Source organism: Anastrepha ludens, chromosome 2, assembly GCF_028408465.1.
Source record: "Anastrepha ludens isolate Willacy chromosome 2, idAnaLude1.1, whole genome shotgun sequence".
Taxonomy (NCBI): Eukaryota; Metazoa; Arthropoda; class Insecta; order Diptera; family Tephritidae; genus Anastrepha; species Anastrepha ludens.
The window spans coordinates 94474201-94491160 of NC_071498.1; the positions used below are offsets into that span (position 1 = coordinate 94474201).

At 35.3% G+C, this 16960-nt stretch overlaps 2 protein-coding genes across 2 annotated transcripts; both read left to right on the forward strand.

The window, feature by feature from the left end:
- Positions 1-229: 229 nt before the first annotated feature.
- On the forward strand, positions 230-1809 carry LOC128858602 (probable myosin light chain kinase DDB_G0279831). The gene is made up of 2 exons (XM_054095009.1): positions 230-1291; positions 1443-1809. Exons 1-2 carry the CDS (start codon positions 376-378, stop codon positions 1763-1765), a joined length of 1239 nt encoding a protein of 412 aa, XP_053950984.1. The 5' UTR covers positions 230-375; the 3' UTR covers positions 1766-1809.
- A 3477-nt stretch (positions 1810-5286) lies between these two features.
- LOC128854796 (glutamyl aminopeptidase-like) lies at positions 5287-16328 on the forward strand. The gene is made up of 12 exons (XM_054089199.1): positions 5287-5614; positions 5710-6080; positions 8321-8468; positions 9430-9694; positions 9764-9934; positions 10145-10242; positions 10331-10767; positions 12424-12509; positions 14537-14664; positions 15124-15401; positions 15473-15751; positions 15840-16328. Exons 1-12 carry the CDS (start codon positions 5333-5335, stop codon positions 16207-16209), a joined length of 2913 nt encoding a protein of 970 aa, XP_053945174.1. The 5' UTR covers positions 5287-5332; the 3' UTR covers positions 16210-16328.
- Positions 16329-16960: the final 632 nt, after the last annotated feature.

Genomic DNA, 16960 nt, shown 5'->3' on the forward strand with positions numbered 1-16960 from the left:
TTGCCAGTGTTTCTTGTATCGTTATGTATAGTGAGTAAGCAATCTTCATGCAGCTACCTTGTTTCTTTCAATTTTCAATTCTTCATTGGCTGAGCTTAATAAATTCTTAGTAAACATTGACTGGAAATTCTAGAATCACCAGTCGCGAGTCACTATTTGGGTGAACGTGTTGACTCCTGCTTTTCCATGATTTGCAGTGGATTCAGTATGCGTTCGAAGCTGATGAATGCGAGTTAATAAAATGCACACCACTACAGCGGCCAGCACATTTCTACGCTGATGTCTGGAGTGAAAAGACGTTAAGTAGCTGGCATCCGTTGGTACACTAGGCGGCAAACGGCTACGCGCTGAAATTATAACAAAATAAATAAAAAAATGTTTGCCAATTTTCGTATACTATTGACGCTGTTAGTGTTTGTGAATGTGTATGTGCAAATTTTGAGCGCGATCGAAACGGAAGAAGCGATCAGTAATACAAATCTTTCGCTTCCACTTGAATTTGAAAATGAAGAAGTTGAAACGAAAACCACTACTGATGCGGTAATAACAACAATGGCAGGAAGGACCGAAGTTTCAAAGGCGCGGAGCATTGCTGACAATAATGAAAACGAGGTGCACAAATTCGTACAAAAACAGTTGGCTGAAATGAGTACGGCGCACTCTAAAGAATCTGTAAGGCCGCTAAAAAATGTCTTTAGAGGCATTTACAAAAGCTACAAGAGCACATACATGGGCAATGGCACTTCAGCTGAGTACAAGAAAAAATTAATTCAACGTTTAAGTTCTTCCGCTAACACTTCCAACCCCATGACGGCCAACAACGAGGAAGTAACCTTAGAAAATAAAAGAGCTAAGCAGCAAACTTCATTGACTGCCATCATTGAACCAGCACCAATTCCGCCACCCGCACTCGAAAGTCAAGCACTCAAAGTGAAATTAAAAGAAAAGATACGTAAGCGAAAACGTAAATATCATCGCTCGAACTCAAGTGCCAAGCGTGCAAAAACAAATACTCACTTGAACAATTCAAATATAGTTGCTGATAAGACAAATGAGAGCAACAACACTCACAACAACAACAATAACTGCGACGACAGGCACTCTGACATTCTACTTAGTAGCGCGCACTCCACACTCGACAAGCTAAGCGATAAACATTATCGCTACACAATTGGACCAGGTGTCAATATGAGTTTTGACATGTTGAACGATATTGTGAATGTCAATTTGGATGGCGATAATCTGCGTGAAATAATGCGCGGGCGCTGGCTAAACGATAATACGGAAGAAGGTAAACCACGGAATTGATTAACACTTCTTTCATATTTGTATATTTGTAGATAAATATGTACATACATATATACGTATGCCCATGTGAATGAACTATTGATTACATGTGTATGTACACAATTAAATATAATTTGTGCTTGTTCTATGTATAGGTCGCGGCAAGAAGTACGATATGGTCACTAAAGTGTTGCCACTTTTCGTTTTGCCGTTCCTCATACAATCTGCCATTGTGCCATTTCTGGTCACTAAGCTGAAATTGTTGTTGGTAAAATCTATACTTATTGGAAAGTTGGCGATATTCCTACTCATCTTATCAGCGATAAAGAATAGCAATAAAATGGTGCAATCATACGAGGTAGCACCGTCGTATTGGGCTGGTGAACCAAGTAGGCGATCAGAATTGGCGGCGGCCGCCTCGTCGACAGGTTATAATGGTTATCGGGTGGAGGGAAAACCAGCGGCTTGGATTAATTGATAATGACTTACCTAAGAATTATGTTTTAAATATTGTTGTTAATGAAATGGGAATCAAAAGAAATTTTGCGTGATGTGATTAGTTGAATGTCTTTAAAATGATATAGGTAAGTATGCTTTTTTTTAACGCCGACCTGTATGATTTTGATTACATTCTCCAGATTCTATAGGATTATGTTATTTAGGTTCACTGAACTATGTGAATGTCTTCTTAAAACGGAAGTTGGAAAAAATTACTTATCGGTTGTTAACGAGAGTCAATATTCAGGGGTATACATAATTGGCGTTTACATCCTTTTTGGGTATTTGGCCGAGCTCCTCTACGGGTAAAAATCTATATTCAATTGTGTTGGAGTAGATAGTTTATGAGATAGTTAGTATTCACAGGCTTCTAGCAAGCTTCCTCTATAGTTCATCAGATCGTTAGTATCTGTAATTAGTTTCATGCGCTATTGTCTTTTGTTCGGCTGTTTATCGAGGCCTATCGTATGTTGGTGCCGGTTTGTATGGGTAGGTATGACGATTTATTGTAATGTTTTTAGCTAAAAATTTACGAAAGCGGGCTATCATACCATAAAGTCACCATAAAGCTAGTGCTTTTGAGTTCGGACCTCTCTTCCGGCCAAAGAGCTTGCGGGTCCACCTTTTAAACGAGTTTGAAGATATCTTTTTCAGCTCCTTTAGCAAATTGTTATGGTCTTTATCTACTCAAAGCGGTACCCGCGGAGTGGCAATTTAAGTTTTGGGAAAAGGAAAAAGTCACAGGTAGCTAAATGCGGTGAAACGGTGGTTGTTCGATGATATTTGTCGAGTTTTTGGTCAAAAAAGTGTTCTTAATATGAACCTTGTGAGACGTTGCGTTATCTTGGTGCAAGATCCATGAGCTTTCTTTCCACATATTGGGCCGTTTCTTACGCACATTCTTTCTCAAACGTCGCATAACTTCCAAATAATATTCTTTAATTACCGTATAACCATTTGGAACGAATTCCGAGTGCACAAAACCATGATAACCAAAGAAAACGAGTAGCATGACTTTCACTTATGGTTTTTTGGGTTTCGGCTCATGTGGATAGCGCCATTCAGCTGCCTGTTGACTGGTTTGCAAGTCAAACTCATATACCCACGTCTCATCACCAGTTATGATGCGCTGGAGAAACGTTGGGTCCGAATTCACTTGCGCAAGCATGAGAAATTCAACTCTCTTGAAACGCGTCTTATGCCCAACTGATGGTGTAAAATGTTGCGAATTGATTCGTCAGACACGAGATACCTCCCTCAAACTTAAATGATGGTTTTCCAGCACCACTTCGTTCACTTTGTCGACGTTTTCATCCATTGAAGACGTTGATGGGCGACCAGATCGGGCCAAATCTTTCACGACTTCTCGGCCCTCTGCAAAAGCCTTATACCACTCGTAGACCCATGTTTTTGATAAAGCACACTCGCTACAGGCTTTCTGGCGCCAGTTCGGCACACGAAATCCCGTTCAAAACACAAAATTTAAGACAAATTCTTTCTATATTTTTATTTACAGTGAAAATCGCAGAGCAGAGTTGAGGTTGGCTGATATAATTAAATGCCAAAAACAAGTTAATTGACAGAACGAAAGCATTCTCAATGTTCAGGACGGCACGAAAGGGGCTCTTTGTAAACTTGTAGGCTCTTTTGATCTTATCAAGTTTGTGATTATTAGTTTAATAAATATCAATAAATATTCTAAGCAGAAGAGGGCATTTGCCAATAATCTTATCACAGTCAAACCTGATTTTGCAGATCCCAGCTCGCTGATATCAAGCTCACTTGCCGGCTATATCAATGGAAAACGAAAGAGATCCTTTTTCTGATCGAAATTAGAGAAATTGATATTGATAGCATCTGATTTTAAAGGGACGGAGCTACATGCGACGTTGCACGCGAAACAATCGAATTATTGCGGCAAATCTGTAGCGATTTGTTTAATTTTAAGAAGCTGTCGTGCAACACCATTTGCTTACTTCTTATGGGGTTATTTGAAGTCATTGGTCTGTGTGAATAAATCAGACTCTCTTTTTTTGCTTTAAAAACAAATATTCAATGCACTGTTTATAACATACGAGCCGATTTACTGGAAAAAATGCTCGTAAATTGGGTTCATCGGATTCGTTCCTGCAATAGGAGCCGTGGAGGCCATTTAAATTATTTTATACGCAAAACTTAATTGCATTGATTGCACATTTGAGTTCCCTCAACAATTGGCACATTTTGTATGTAAAAACCCTGTGAACCCTGTGAAAAATCATCCAATACTGTTATGCTTTGGAAGCAAGCAATACGAATGTTAGCAAATATGGCCAAAATTACTTTTAATGAAAATTAATTTTTTAACAAAAAAAAAAAATTTTAACATGCATTCAATTTTTTCCGAGCGAAAACTCTTCCTATACATATAATAGGATTTCATTCATGTGACTGTTGAGGCTCACTTCGCAGAGGCGCTTTCTTTTAACCCAGTTGGCGATGGTTTCTGGCTCTATCTCACGAATGACTTGCACAATATTTGCCTTATGGGCCTGAATTGCTACTGGATTGTTTGCATCACATCGATCCTTTACATTACTCCATAAAAAAACGCCAAATCGCAGTTCCATTATGGCCATTTGACATAGTGCCTAACACGACTCGCGATACGAGTTCTTGTCTTCAATTTTCGGCCAAAAATGATTTGTCAAGCATCTGTTGTGTTCCTTTTTGATTGAAAGGGCGTTTCCAGCAGGCAATGATGCCATCGTTTTCAACCCGCAGCAAACTGTAACTCTTTGAGAATGCATTGGCTTCTCCACAACCACGTGTGGCTATCAGATCCCCAGATGCGAAAGTTTTGCATGTTCACATAGCCGCCGAGATGAAGATGAACTTCGTCAGAGAAGATCATTTTTAACTTATTTTCAATAAAAGCAAAGTTGAGCTACACAACATTAATTTTGGAATTAAGTTTGCAATAATTGTTCAAGCGTAAAGCGGTTGGTTTCGTTCCGCGGACAAATGATACTGAAATGACTCTGTCAAAATAATATAGGTATGATGGACCACACTGCTCATGTATAGATGCAATAGACACATATGCGTCTTGATGTTTCTCTATGAGTTCTTTTTATAGCGGAAATCATTTGATGTTTCATATCTAGAATGGGTATCGAAACTACGAAGTACTGAATGGATATCGCGCACAAGACCACTCGGAAACTACGGCCGCACAACGAAGCTAACATTGGTTATCAGTATCTCGTTTATTAACAATAAAAGCCTAAATCTCTTTAGAATGAAATTAGCTTACCAACTATAAAGAGTATAAATGTGCACGTACTTATGTATTCATGTCAAATTTTATTTATGCAAATAAATTAATAAATATCTACACTATCAAAATCGATTTACTGTACATATAAATGGAAGATTAGATTAGGAAATCTCCATAATGGCGATTGCAGAATTGGCAAACCACATAAATCCGTCTTACTTGAATAATTGCAGTTGGGACGTTCGCGTTTGCAGATCAACGTGTCCGCTAGTATAATCTTAAAGCCAAATGATTATAACCGCGAAAGTAGTGGCGATATGTTTGGGTTTGGCCCTTACCGCCTTTACGGTATCCACGATTGTGTTGGCTGTGCAGAAGGCAAATTTGACGGATGAACTGAATGATGCACTTAAAAAGTTAGATGACCTGAGCACAACTACCACTACAATTACTACCACCACTTCTGCCAGCACTACCACTACCTCAACTACTGCCGCCGGTACTACACCTACAACTACTGTATCAACAACCACTGGAGTACCAGAGACTACAACCACAGCACCGGAAGTTGTGAGTCATACGAAGCGATACATTCCTATTATTTTATGCTGAGTGTTTCGAAATTTTCTTTTTTCATTGGTGCATTTCTATTCGTGAATGTGTAGATCAAATATAGACTTCCCGACAGCATTTACCCAATTAACTATGATCTCTATCTACATCCTGATATCGATACGGGTAACTTCACTGGTCAAATGGTAATCCGTGTGAACACCACTAGTGCTATCAACCAAATTGTGCTGCATTCCAACAATTTATCGATCAATAATGTTTATCTAAAAAATACTAATAGTCAAACGGTATATGTAAAGAATTTTTACTTCGACGCGGTGCGTGAGTTTTTGGTGGTGGAGTTGAGTGAAGAGCTGCCAGCTGCGCGTGCCTTCGATATCGGCATATTGTTCGAGGGTAATATGTCGGGGAAAATTGTTGGACTTTACAGCTCTTCATATACAAAGGAGGACAGTAGCAAGAAGTAAGTACTGTTCAAATAAAATGCATACAATATGGGAGAAAAATATGGCTTTATGCCATCTCCGATTGGCAGTCGATTATTATGAGGCAGCAGAAATGTACTCTGATGTTTGCCATTGCCTGCCGAGATGGTACTTAGCATACTCAGACTACTGGCTATGAAGATGGAAAGTATAAAAAAACACCTTTTATTAAAAGTAAAGTGGATCTTAAGCCTAAATAATTTTAAAAGCGTTGTTAATTGTTAACAAAAAAAAAATTATTGTATTAAAATTTTTTTTTAAATTTTATTATATTTTTATTAAAATTTTTTTGCAAGATTTAGTTTGATTTACATGTACAAAAACGCACGCAGTCATTTTTCGTATTACAATATTTTAAAAGTCACACATAATTTGCTTTGTAGAGCTTTTTTGTGATTCTGATTCCTTAAATAAAAAGGAGCTGTCGAAAAAAAACTCTTCGTTCCAAAAAATCCCAAAGTACAAGTTTGTGTTAAAAAAGGCTAAAATAACATTTATGGCACTTCAGTAAGCATTAATATTTTTATTAAGTTGATATGAAATAAAAATTAAAAATTAGGGATCTCGAAGTTAATTTTAGTGCTATGCTTTATTGGACCTTTCTTCTTATAATTTCACGTAGAATCCGAACCGGCTAGAAACAGTGTCGAAAAAGATGTACAAGTCCTTATGTACTTATACATACATATATTATAATTTACCTGCTTGTAAAAAGCTTTTGGGGCTTGTGCATTGGTCCCCAAAAATGGTCAGGAAATGAATTGCCAATATTCGTTGTGAGCATAGAAGAAGTTTAACAACTGAGTTTTGGTGGCAAAAAGAATTTTAATCCAGCATATGGTGCCGTTTCGATGCACTTTTAATCTAAATTCAATAATACATACATACTAGAAAATTCGAAAATTATTTTCTCTCTTTTTATTAATCAAATATTTTTCTTCATAGAAAGAATTGCTAATTGTCTTAAAAATCTTAAAAACAAACCAAGTCGCAAATGTTGAAACTTTTTCTGTTATTTGGTGTTTCATGCGCGGGGATTCGAACTTGACCACATCCGAATGGTAGTCACGTACCAACGCATTTGAAAAAATGATGATTTTCAATAACTTTTTTTGCTAGTCAGTTGCTTTATTTTACAAAAATAAAAACATAGCGATTACACATCATGTTTCGACTTCATTTTAGCAAAATTTGTGTGGAGCACGTTTCTCCAGAGGTCCCTTGCGGTGATCATCACATGTCCTTGGAGATTCATTTAAACTCGGTCGGACTAGAAAACTTATTGTAGTTTTATTAATAGATCATCCTGTGCTTGATCGAAGCTTGGTTTTTTTTTCAAAATTAATAACATGGCGGCCTCAGGAAATATTTTTCAGATTTTCGAGAAAAAACGGATAATTAATTATTTGAAAAAAAAAAATCGAAATTTTTGGAGAAAAAAACCTTCGATCAAGCACGAGTCTTTTATATTTTTCAAAAGCAGTATACATTTTAGTGAAATCTACCAAGCAGTTTTTAAGTTACAGTGATCACCAGTTCAAAAAACATAGTTTTGAGAAAATAGTATTTAAAGTTTTGCTATCGATTTATGTAGAGTTATACGAATTATTTAATTACTTACACTGTGCCATCTATTCCTGGGCCATATAATAGTTCTTCAGCCGTCATAGCAGCTTCGATACAAAATATCGATTTGCTGTTGCCTACGCGCTTATCTGCCACTTTCAAATGTGCAGCATCCATTTTTTCAGCATACGGATGAGAATTAGGCCCACAATTAAGTCCCAGTGTATTTATTATAACCAATACTGAATTTATACCTTCATAGGGTATATATAGGAAATATGTATATTTAGGTATACTTATATATACATCAAAATAGACATTCATAACAATAAAACCCGAAAAGTCGGTTGCTTACAGCTTGATGGAGTAGATTAAATTTATTGATCTATATAACGCACCAACGCATTTGGCTACGGCGGTCGCCCGGGTCTAATAGAACACAGTACAAACTGATTTTATTGGCTATATAACAGTAAATACTGAATCGATATACAAGTAAATAATTTCCTGGAGCGTGACAGCCACAAAACTGACTCAGCTAAAGCGTGATGGGGTAGATTAAATTTATTGAATTACATACCTATATAACAATAAATACTGAATTGATATATACGTATGTAAGTACTTGGAAAATTCTGTAATCTCTTTTCAGGGTTATTGCTACCTCTAAATTTGAACCAACTTATGCGCGTCAAGCTTTCCCTTGTTTCGATGAACCGGCCATGAAAGCAACTTTCGAAATTACGCTGGTATATCCCAAAGGGGGTGACTACCATGCACTTTCCAATATGGACATTTTGGTAAGTGGATAATTCATTTATGTTATTTCGAAGTTCAGAATTTTTTTTATCGTAATTAGTAACATTTTGTTCACATAACGATTAAGAATTTAAAACAGCTTAACGCATTCGAGATCGATAAAGTCATGTTACACATGGGCTCAAAAGTCCCGGGGCTAACAAAGAAAACAAGTTTTGTTTTTGTTCCAATTAGTTTTGTTCATCAACGTAATTTCTATCAAGAACAACGCAATCATACTAGCACCGCTCTAACATCTCAATACCACTTCTTAGAACAATTTATCTTTTGCCTCAAAATAGTCCTCAGTTTCAGCGATATCCTCTTCATTCGAGCAAAATGTCTTACCGGCGAGTATTTCTAATTTTGCCATTGTTTTGATTAACTTGTGACACGGTGCGTTGTCTTGATGAAACAAAACAGTGATCAATCGTGGCACCCACCTAGAAGAGAGCTATCTCATACCCAACTACTCATGCAATATAAAGCCAACTTTTTTTTTGATATCTCTACGATGACAGCTAACTCACGCAACTGCACTTTTCAATCAATCAAAACGATTTTGCGGATTTTTTTACTTTTTCTGGTGCTACCGCCACATTTGAACGTTCACTGCGTTGTGCATCATCGGTGTCTGTACGACCACGTTTGAAGTTGGCAAATCATCGTTTTATTGTTGTTTCTCTTTACATGACACTTTTCAAGCCATTGCTTCGCTTGAACAGTATTTGCGCCCATCAAGAAACAGTGTAAAATTAAATCACGAAATTTCTTTTGATCCATTGTTTTGAAAATAACAAAAGTAGCTTCACTCTCAAAAGTCAGCAGAAAAGTTGGAATATGTGATAAAGCTAAAAACTTTGTTTCCAATTTCAAAATCATGCTTCGGTTAAATTAAATTCGGTTCCGCCCGAACTTTGATACCTCCTTGTAAGTTTTTTTTTTACATTTTTACTCTCTCAGCAAGAATCCGATCAGGGTAATTATGTGGAGGTCTACTTCAACAAGAGTGTACCGATGAGCACCTATTTGGCCTGCTTTATTGTTTCGGACTTTACAAGCAAATCAGTTGAAATCGACACAAATGGCATTGGTTCACCTTTTACGCTGCGTGCGTTTGCCACGCCTGAACAAATCGAAAAAGTCAATTTTGCATTGGAAGTGGGCAAAGGAGTATTGGAATATTACATACAATATTTCCAAATTGAATATCCCTTGCCGAAAATGGGTGAGTCTTTAACCCATAAACTAGTTTTTCAGTTATTTATTAAGCATTTGTTTGGCTACCCTTCCATAGATATGGCAGCAATACCGGACTTTGTCTCTGGCGCCATGGAACATTGGGGCCTTGTAACATACCGAGAGACCGCCTTGCTCTACGATGAAGCTGAGAGTTCGACAGCGAATAAGCAAAGTGTGGCATTGGTTATTGCTCACGAATTCGCCCATATGTGGTTCGGAAATTTAGGTAAGTGCAGGTTATAAAAAAAAAATTAATAAACAGACGATAGGCAATAAAGATATGGACATACATACTCAATATTGCTGAAATCGGTAGGTAAATTTATTTTATTTTATTATTTAATATAATACAGAAAAAATCAAGTACCATATAGATATCAAATATCAAAATTAGATTTATTTATCACCACTTATGTATGTTGCGAACTACTTCTAGTTACAATGGAGTGGTGGAACGATTTATGGCTTAATGAAGGTTTTGCTAGGTACATTGAAAACAAAGGTTTGAACGCTGTATATCCAGAGTGGAAAATGGTTAGTGCAAGTGACAGAGGCAAGCTATAAAACTGCAATATTTATTTACTGCTACACCTTAATTCACATTTCACTACTTACTTCACAGCTCGATCAATTCATTTCATATCGTCTACATGCCGTGCTTACGCTTGATGCCACATTAGGCTCACATCCGATTATACAAACTGTGGAGAGTCCCGCGGAGATTACAGAAATATTTGACACAATCACTTATGGCAAGGGTGGCTCCTTAATACGTATGTTGGAAGATTTCATTGGTGCTGATAATTTCCAAACGGCTGTTACGAATTACTTGAATAAGTTTAAATATAAAAATGCCGTGACCGATGACCTTTTAACCGAGATCGAAAACTTGAATTTGGGCATTGATGTAAAATCGATTATGAACACGTGGACAGTGCAAATGGGTTTCCCCGTAGTTACAGTTGAGCAGGTAACAATGAATACGTATCGTTTAACGCAAAAACGATTTTTCTCGAATCCAGACGATTACGATACTGTTTATGAAGATTCGCCGTACAAGTGAGTGCTTATTGATATACTTATATGTAAATGTTTGCGCAGCCCGCGAAAAAATATAGCACCTAAACATTTTGACCAGTCTTGACTATTTTAGTTTTGTCTTTTAAGTATAGTCCACTGTCTTATAAAAAACCACATTAAATCAGACTTCAAAGTTTATAAAAAAAAAATTGAATTTTAAAAATTTTTTAAAGTTTTAATTTTAAAATATTTTTTTATAAAAATGGAATTCATTCTATAATACAGACCATATTAATCCAAGTTTCAAACTTTGTACAAAATTTATGGCAATTCGAAAAATGTTCGTCAAAATTTTTAATCAAACTTATAAAACAAACTGGGTACGCAGTTTAAAATTAAATTTTAGTATAATAAAGTACAAACCTGATGTCCTTTGAAAATTCAGTTCATTTTTAACACACTTTTATTAGGTCGGGTTGTATGTATGTATGTATGTATGTATGTATGTATGTATGTATGTATGTATGTATGCATGTAACGGAATCTTTGAGCTTAATTTTCACTGGCTTCTAAAAATCTGATCGACTTGAAATTTTGCATACCTATCAAGGACCGATGACAATGCAATAATTTGATAAAAGTTTTCCATTATCCTTATTAGGATTGCCAGGATTAATATTTTCTTTTTTTTACCTGTGGGCAAAAAGTAAGGTGAATTTGGTTGTAAAATGAAAAATCTTTTTTTATTCTTGTAAATCAGTTTCTCAGGCTCCCTCCACGAAATAAGTTCTTAATCCCGATTACTTCTTTATCACGGCCGATAACTGCATAGCTTTAGACTCACAGTCGATAAGAAAGGAATTAAATATAGCACGAATATATCGAATCATTTATTCACTGACTGCAATGGTAACAATAATTTTCATTCATAATAAACAAAAAATAGTTTAAAGAAACTAAAAAACAACGCTTTTTTGCTAATCGAACTAAAAAGTAGAAAATAAAAATAGTTTAAAAAAACTAAAAAACACGCTTTTATTGCTAATCGAACTAAAAAGTAGAAAATAAATTTTAATGACAAAGAGACCTATAATGAAGTAATAGCAAATCGAACGATCAGTCATAGTTAACTACCTCAGAACAGAATTATAACAAAAATTAAGATACAAATAGAGTAATTCAAATTAGAGTTAAAAGCGTGGGAATTTATAGAGAGGTCGTTGGTTAGAATCTCGGTGAAAGCAAAATTAATAAAAACATTTTTCCAATAGCGGTTGCCCCTCGGCAGGCAATGGCAAGCCTCCGAGTGTATTTCTGCCATGAAAAAGCTCCTCATAAAAATATCTGCCGTTCGGAGTCGGTTTGAAGCTGTAGGCCCTTCCATTTGTGGAACAACATCAATACGCACACCACACCTAACGGCCAAACACCTAACAGAAGTGTACGCGCCAATTATTTATTTATTTTTTTTTAACAGTTGAACTGGAAATTCAATCTGCACTCTTGTTATTATGTAATTTCATTCAAGTGTGAGCCCATTGCGTTATCTTAGCTTATCGGTACTATTTCTATAATCCGTTGATCAAAACAGCAGGGACAATTTATCAATTATATTATTATTATTATCAAAATTTACAAGAACTCTTAACTGCCATGTTGTTATCGCACTGATTTATGTTTTTATAATTCCATCAGTTACACCTGGTCTATTCCAATCACTTTTAAAACAAATGTCACCGCGGATGTTCAACGAGCATGGTTCTTATATGATCAAGAGGAGTGTAAGTATTATTGCATATCTTATTTATGGTAAGAGTGAAAGAGTATTACGAGTACTTTTAAAATTAGATGAGGTTTGCGTTTGGTTCTTTGTGCCCTCTACTAGTTTCAGTACCTAATCCAAGCACATTTCTTATATTGAAGTTAAGAGCTAGGTTGGTTTTAAAATTAAAGCGCAATCTTTACGAAATCATATAGAATACAGACAATAGTAAAAGCTATAGATAAGAATAAAAACTGAAATAAAAATGAACAGCTTCTGCTGACCATGGAGTTGTGAGGAAGCCTAGAAAAAACAATAGATAAAACAGGAAAAAAAATATATTTATTTAGCAAGGATTAGGCAAACATTTTTTACTGCTTTAAGGTTTTATTTTAAAGGAATGGTAAAATATATTTTACTCAAAGTATTTTTCTTCGGAAACTACAACTTTTTGATACCTTCCAATTGAAGTGAAGCATATTCGGGTCAAGGCATTTTGCCAAGTAAGAAAGAACCTCTAAAAACTCATTATTTTGATTCCGTTGATAAAAAGAAACCAAATTAACGCAAATCACCTGAAGGACTTGGCCAAAATCGCTTAGGCGGTTACTGTACCAATAAAGAAAAAGTATGAATGAGTTTTTTTTTTTAAAGTATATTGAATTGGAATTCAAACATTTACGGATTTCACTGATTAATCCAGTCAAATCCATGTCGATGAAGTAATACAAATAGTCGACCTAGCATTTTATGTCTCCTACATACTGAATTGTTTGGTTTTAATGTAAAATTTTACGTAAACGATCTCTAAAAAGTGACCTAGATGTAAGTAGTGAATAATTCCTAGACAATGCCCCGTTTCATGTTATCTATGACATTTTTCATTTGCACAATTTTACACGTTAGAAAAGCGCGTTAAAATTATTGAAACTTATTGTGAAAATTGTCAATCTTTAAGAACAACATATCGTAAAATTCGTGAATTTTTTGGTAGAAATAATCATCCGAATGCGTCGACAATTCAAAGGTTGGTGAAAAAATTTCAAGAAAGTGTTTTCGTCGAGGATACAAAAAAAAAAATGGCCAACCAAAAACTAGACCTTCTGTTGAGAATATACCTGCCGAAGCGCAAAGTGTTGCCGAACAATCTCCAATATCGATATCTCAACGTTCTCAACAATTAGGCATTTATGAATCGACGGTTTGTTGGATTTTACATAAGGATTTGCATTAGCGTCCTTACAAAATTTAACTAACAAAAGAATTGAAACCAACAAGTCATTATCTATGAAGAAATTTCCTTGAAACTTTTGATTCTCGTATGAGACAGTCTGTAGGCGGACATACATTTATATATAGTACATTACAATACTTTAAAACAAAATCTAGATGCGTCTTTTGAAAAACCCTTTATTAGTCACTTATGGCATTGACATTAATTTTAATAAATATTTATTACATAAATTGAATTTATTATATAAATTAAAGTCTGCTAGTGTCAGATGAGTTGTCTTGCGGTGACGTTCTTTTCACTACTTTATTAGTGAACAAGCAATGCAGTCAGCAGTGAAATTACTTGATCTTTCTTAATAAAATTTTAATCGCTTTTTTATTTATTAGTAAAACGGTTTCCTGTGAAAGCATAAAGGAATAGAGATAGTTATGAGCTTACTTTAGTCACTTGTCTGTCTGTCTGCCCCGGGATATCTCACGAAGCTCGGTGTTAATTTTTCTATTGATGGGAGACATTTTCAAAACTGGAGAAAATTCATTGCTTCTATAGTAGGACTGCTAAGAGCGGTAATTGCTGATTCCGTATTGTTGTTTTAGTTGGTAAACAATTAATAAACATGTTTTTGTACAAACTGTAAGCAATTAACACTTCATGTTTTGATTATAAATTATTTTGGTTAATAAGAAGTTTAAAACAACAGAAACAAGAAAGCGATAAAAATAATATTTAAGTAAAAAAAATTCTCTTAAAAAATTTTAACTTTGATCTTAATCTTTCTTGATAAAATTTTAATCGTTTTTTTTATTTATCAGTGATTATTGAATTGGATAGCCCGGCAAAATGGATCATGTTCAACTACGATCAGATTGGATTATATCGTGTAAGTTATACCGATGAATTGCGGAAGAATTTGGTTGATGAGCTGATAGCAGATCCTCAGGTAAGTTTTAAGAAACTTATTCAAAGCTTAAAATGTGCAGAATAAAAGAGAAAATTGATTGTTATCAAGATTTTTCTAGCGCTAGAAAAAAATACAGTGGCAGTCAAAATAGTAGCAGCGCCACACAAGCGCAAAGTTTTGACTCTTTCTTAAATTTTATTTATTTTTTATTTTAAAAACTTTTTTTAAAACAATTTTAAAAACAAATATTCAACAAAATTTTAAACTTTTTAGCCAGTTCTGTAGGCCACTCAATTTTTAATTTTGAGCAAGTTCCAAGTGGCTAAAAATTTGCGTTTTTAGATTTATTTTTGTTGACGGTGGTTTGCCTTTTCTTCCTTATAACGAGTGCTACACATGTTTTTTATGAGAAGTTTTAGTTATACGAAGTTCAGTATTTATTATTTGTCTTTTACAATACTTATTTGTAATTTTTACCACGTTGCGTTTTCTTTCTAGACGTTTACTGTTGGTGATCGTGCTGGCTTACTGAATGATGCCTTCTCATTGGCCGATGCCACCCAACTTTCCTATGACACAGCGCTCGATATGACTTCTTATTTGACGAAAGAGCAGGATTATGTGCCCTGGAGTGTGGCAGCAACAAAATTGACCACACTTAAGCGCGCTTTGATGTTCACTGACACTTATGTGAATTATAAGCAATATGCGCTTGCGTTAATAGAACCGATTTATAAGGTCGTCACCTGGGATGTGGGCACAGATCATCTGGAGAAGTAAATAGATTTTGAACTGTTCTTCAAACCACGTAATGCTATCACATTGTTTTTTCACCTTCTTTTAACAGCCGCCTGCGGCAAACCATACTTAGCAGTGCCTGTTCACTTGGACTCGAATCGTGTCTGCAAAATGCAGCAGCTCTCTTAAAAGCTTATCTAGCGGAGCCCACTACTCGCCCACATCCGGATATACGTGAAACCGTATACTACCATGGCATGTCAGCGATTGGCAATGAAACAACCTGGCAAGCTATGTGGTCGCTATTCATTGCCGAGTCGGATGCAAATGAAAAATCTAAATTGATGTATGGCCTAGCCGCTGTACAAGTGCCATGGATTCTAAGCAAGTTAGTTAATGAAATATTATATATGTACTTGTACACTATAAATGCATTGACGTTTTTCTGAGTTTCTCCTCTTCTAACCTTCTTTCAGTTATGTCAATCTCGCTTGGTCGGAAGACAATGTGCGCAGCCAAGATTATTTCACTTGTCTGCAATATATTGCGTCCAATCCCGTTGGTGAATCTATTGTCTGGGATTATGTGCGTGAGCAATGGCCGAAGTTGGTTGAGCGCTTTGGTATAAACGAGCGCACTTTGGGCAATTTGATACCTGCAATCACAGCAAATTTCGATAAGCAAACCAAGTTGGAGGAAATGGAACGACTCTTTGCTAAGTACCCAGAAGCCGGTGCTGGTGCAGCGGCACGTGTGCGCGCTTTGGAGGCGGTGAAAAACAATATAGTGTGGCTGGCGAATAATAAGAACAAGATTGGCGCATGGCTGGAAAATTACCTAGTTTGAATGGCAAAATAATAGTAATTTTAATTTGGCACTGTATTTACACATAAAGAAAAAATGAATATGTACATACATATGTGAATAGATTTAAAAGTATTTATGAAAAGCACTTCGATTTTCTTACAAGTATATCATAATTAGTTTTTCGACATTATTATGAGGATCCTTCTGATTGTTTTGTAAATGGATTCAGCTTAATTAAATTAGATCTGGACATTAGAAATTCTCAATTTTTTACACATCCCCCTATTGACATTAAAATTCAATGGATAGGCAAATTGCGAATTACATGAATTTACAAAGCTTTAACTATTTATTTGCAATAAACTTTTTTTTAGTTTTAATAAAAGTATATTGCAAACAAAAATCAATTCATAAGCAATTTAACAAGTTAAAAAAAATTACATCAAAATTTTCAACTTTGTTTTCGAAATTTTTAGAAAAACTGCGGGCGTGTAGTTTTATAACCGATTCAATATCAGTGCAACAAGTTCCAAGTAGCTAAAGATTCTAGTTGAATTTTGATCATTTTTCGCACTGAGGTGTTGAGCATTTTCTTCTCTATTCTAAACTTCCGACCTTTATATAGAAGACAATTCTCAGTAGTATTAATTTTTTGTGAATTTGGTACAAGGCTTGGAGCTCTTATCTATATATAAGTCGTTTTATGCTAGAATAAACCATGCAGCAACATAAAAAAAAATTATATAAAATTAGTTAACTTGATAATTCGTCACCCTACTATTAATTTGAC

What these genes read in the sequence shown, in the direction of transcription:
- LOC128858602 (XM_054095009.1), top strand. Translation starts at nt 376, where the DNA reads ATGTTTGCCAATTTTCGTATACTATTGACGCTGTTAGTGTTTGTGAAT. An exon ending in AAACGATAATACGGAAGAAG is followed by an intron (nt 1,292 to 1,442) that starts GTAAACCACGGA and finishes TTCTATGTATAG; the next exon opens with GTCGCGGCAAGAAGTACGAT.
- LOC128854796 (XM_054089199.1), top strand. Translation starts at nt 5,333, where the DNA reads ATGATTATAACCGCGAAAGTAGTGGCGATATGTTTGGGTTTGGCCCTT. An exon ending in TATGAAGATTCGCCGTACAA is followed by an intron (nt 10,768 to 12,423) that starts GTGAGTGCTTAT and finishes TAATTCCATCAG; the next exon opens with TTACACCTGGTCTATTCCAA. An exon ending in AGCTGATAGCAGATCCTCAG is followed by an intron (nt 14,665 to 15,123) that starts GTAAGTTTTAAG and finishes TTTTCTTTCTAG; the next exon opens with ACGTTTACTGTTGGTGATCG.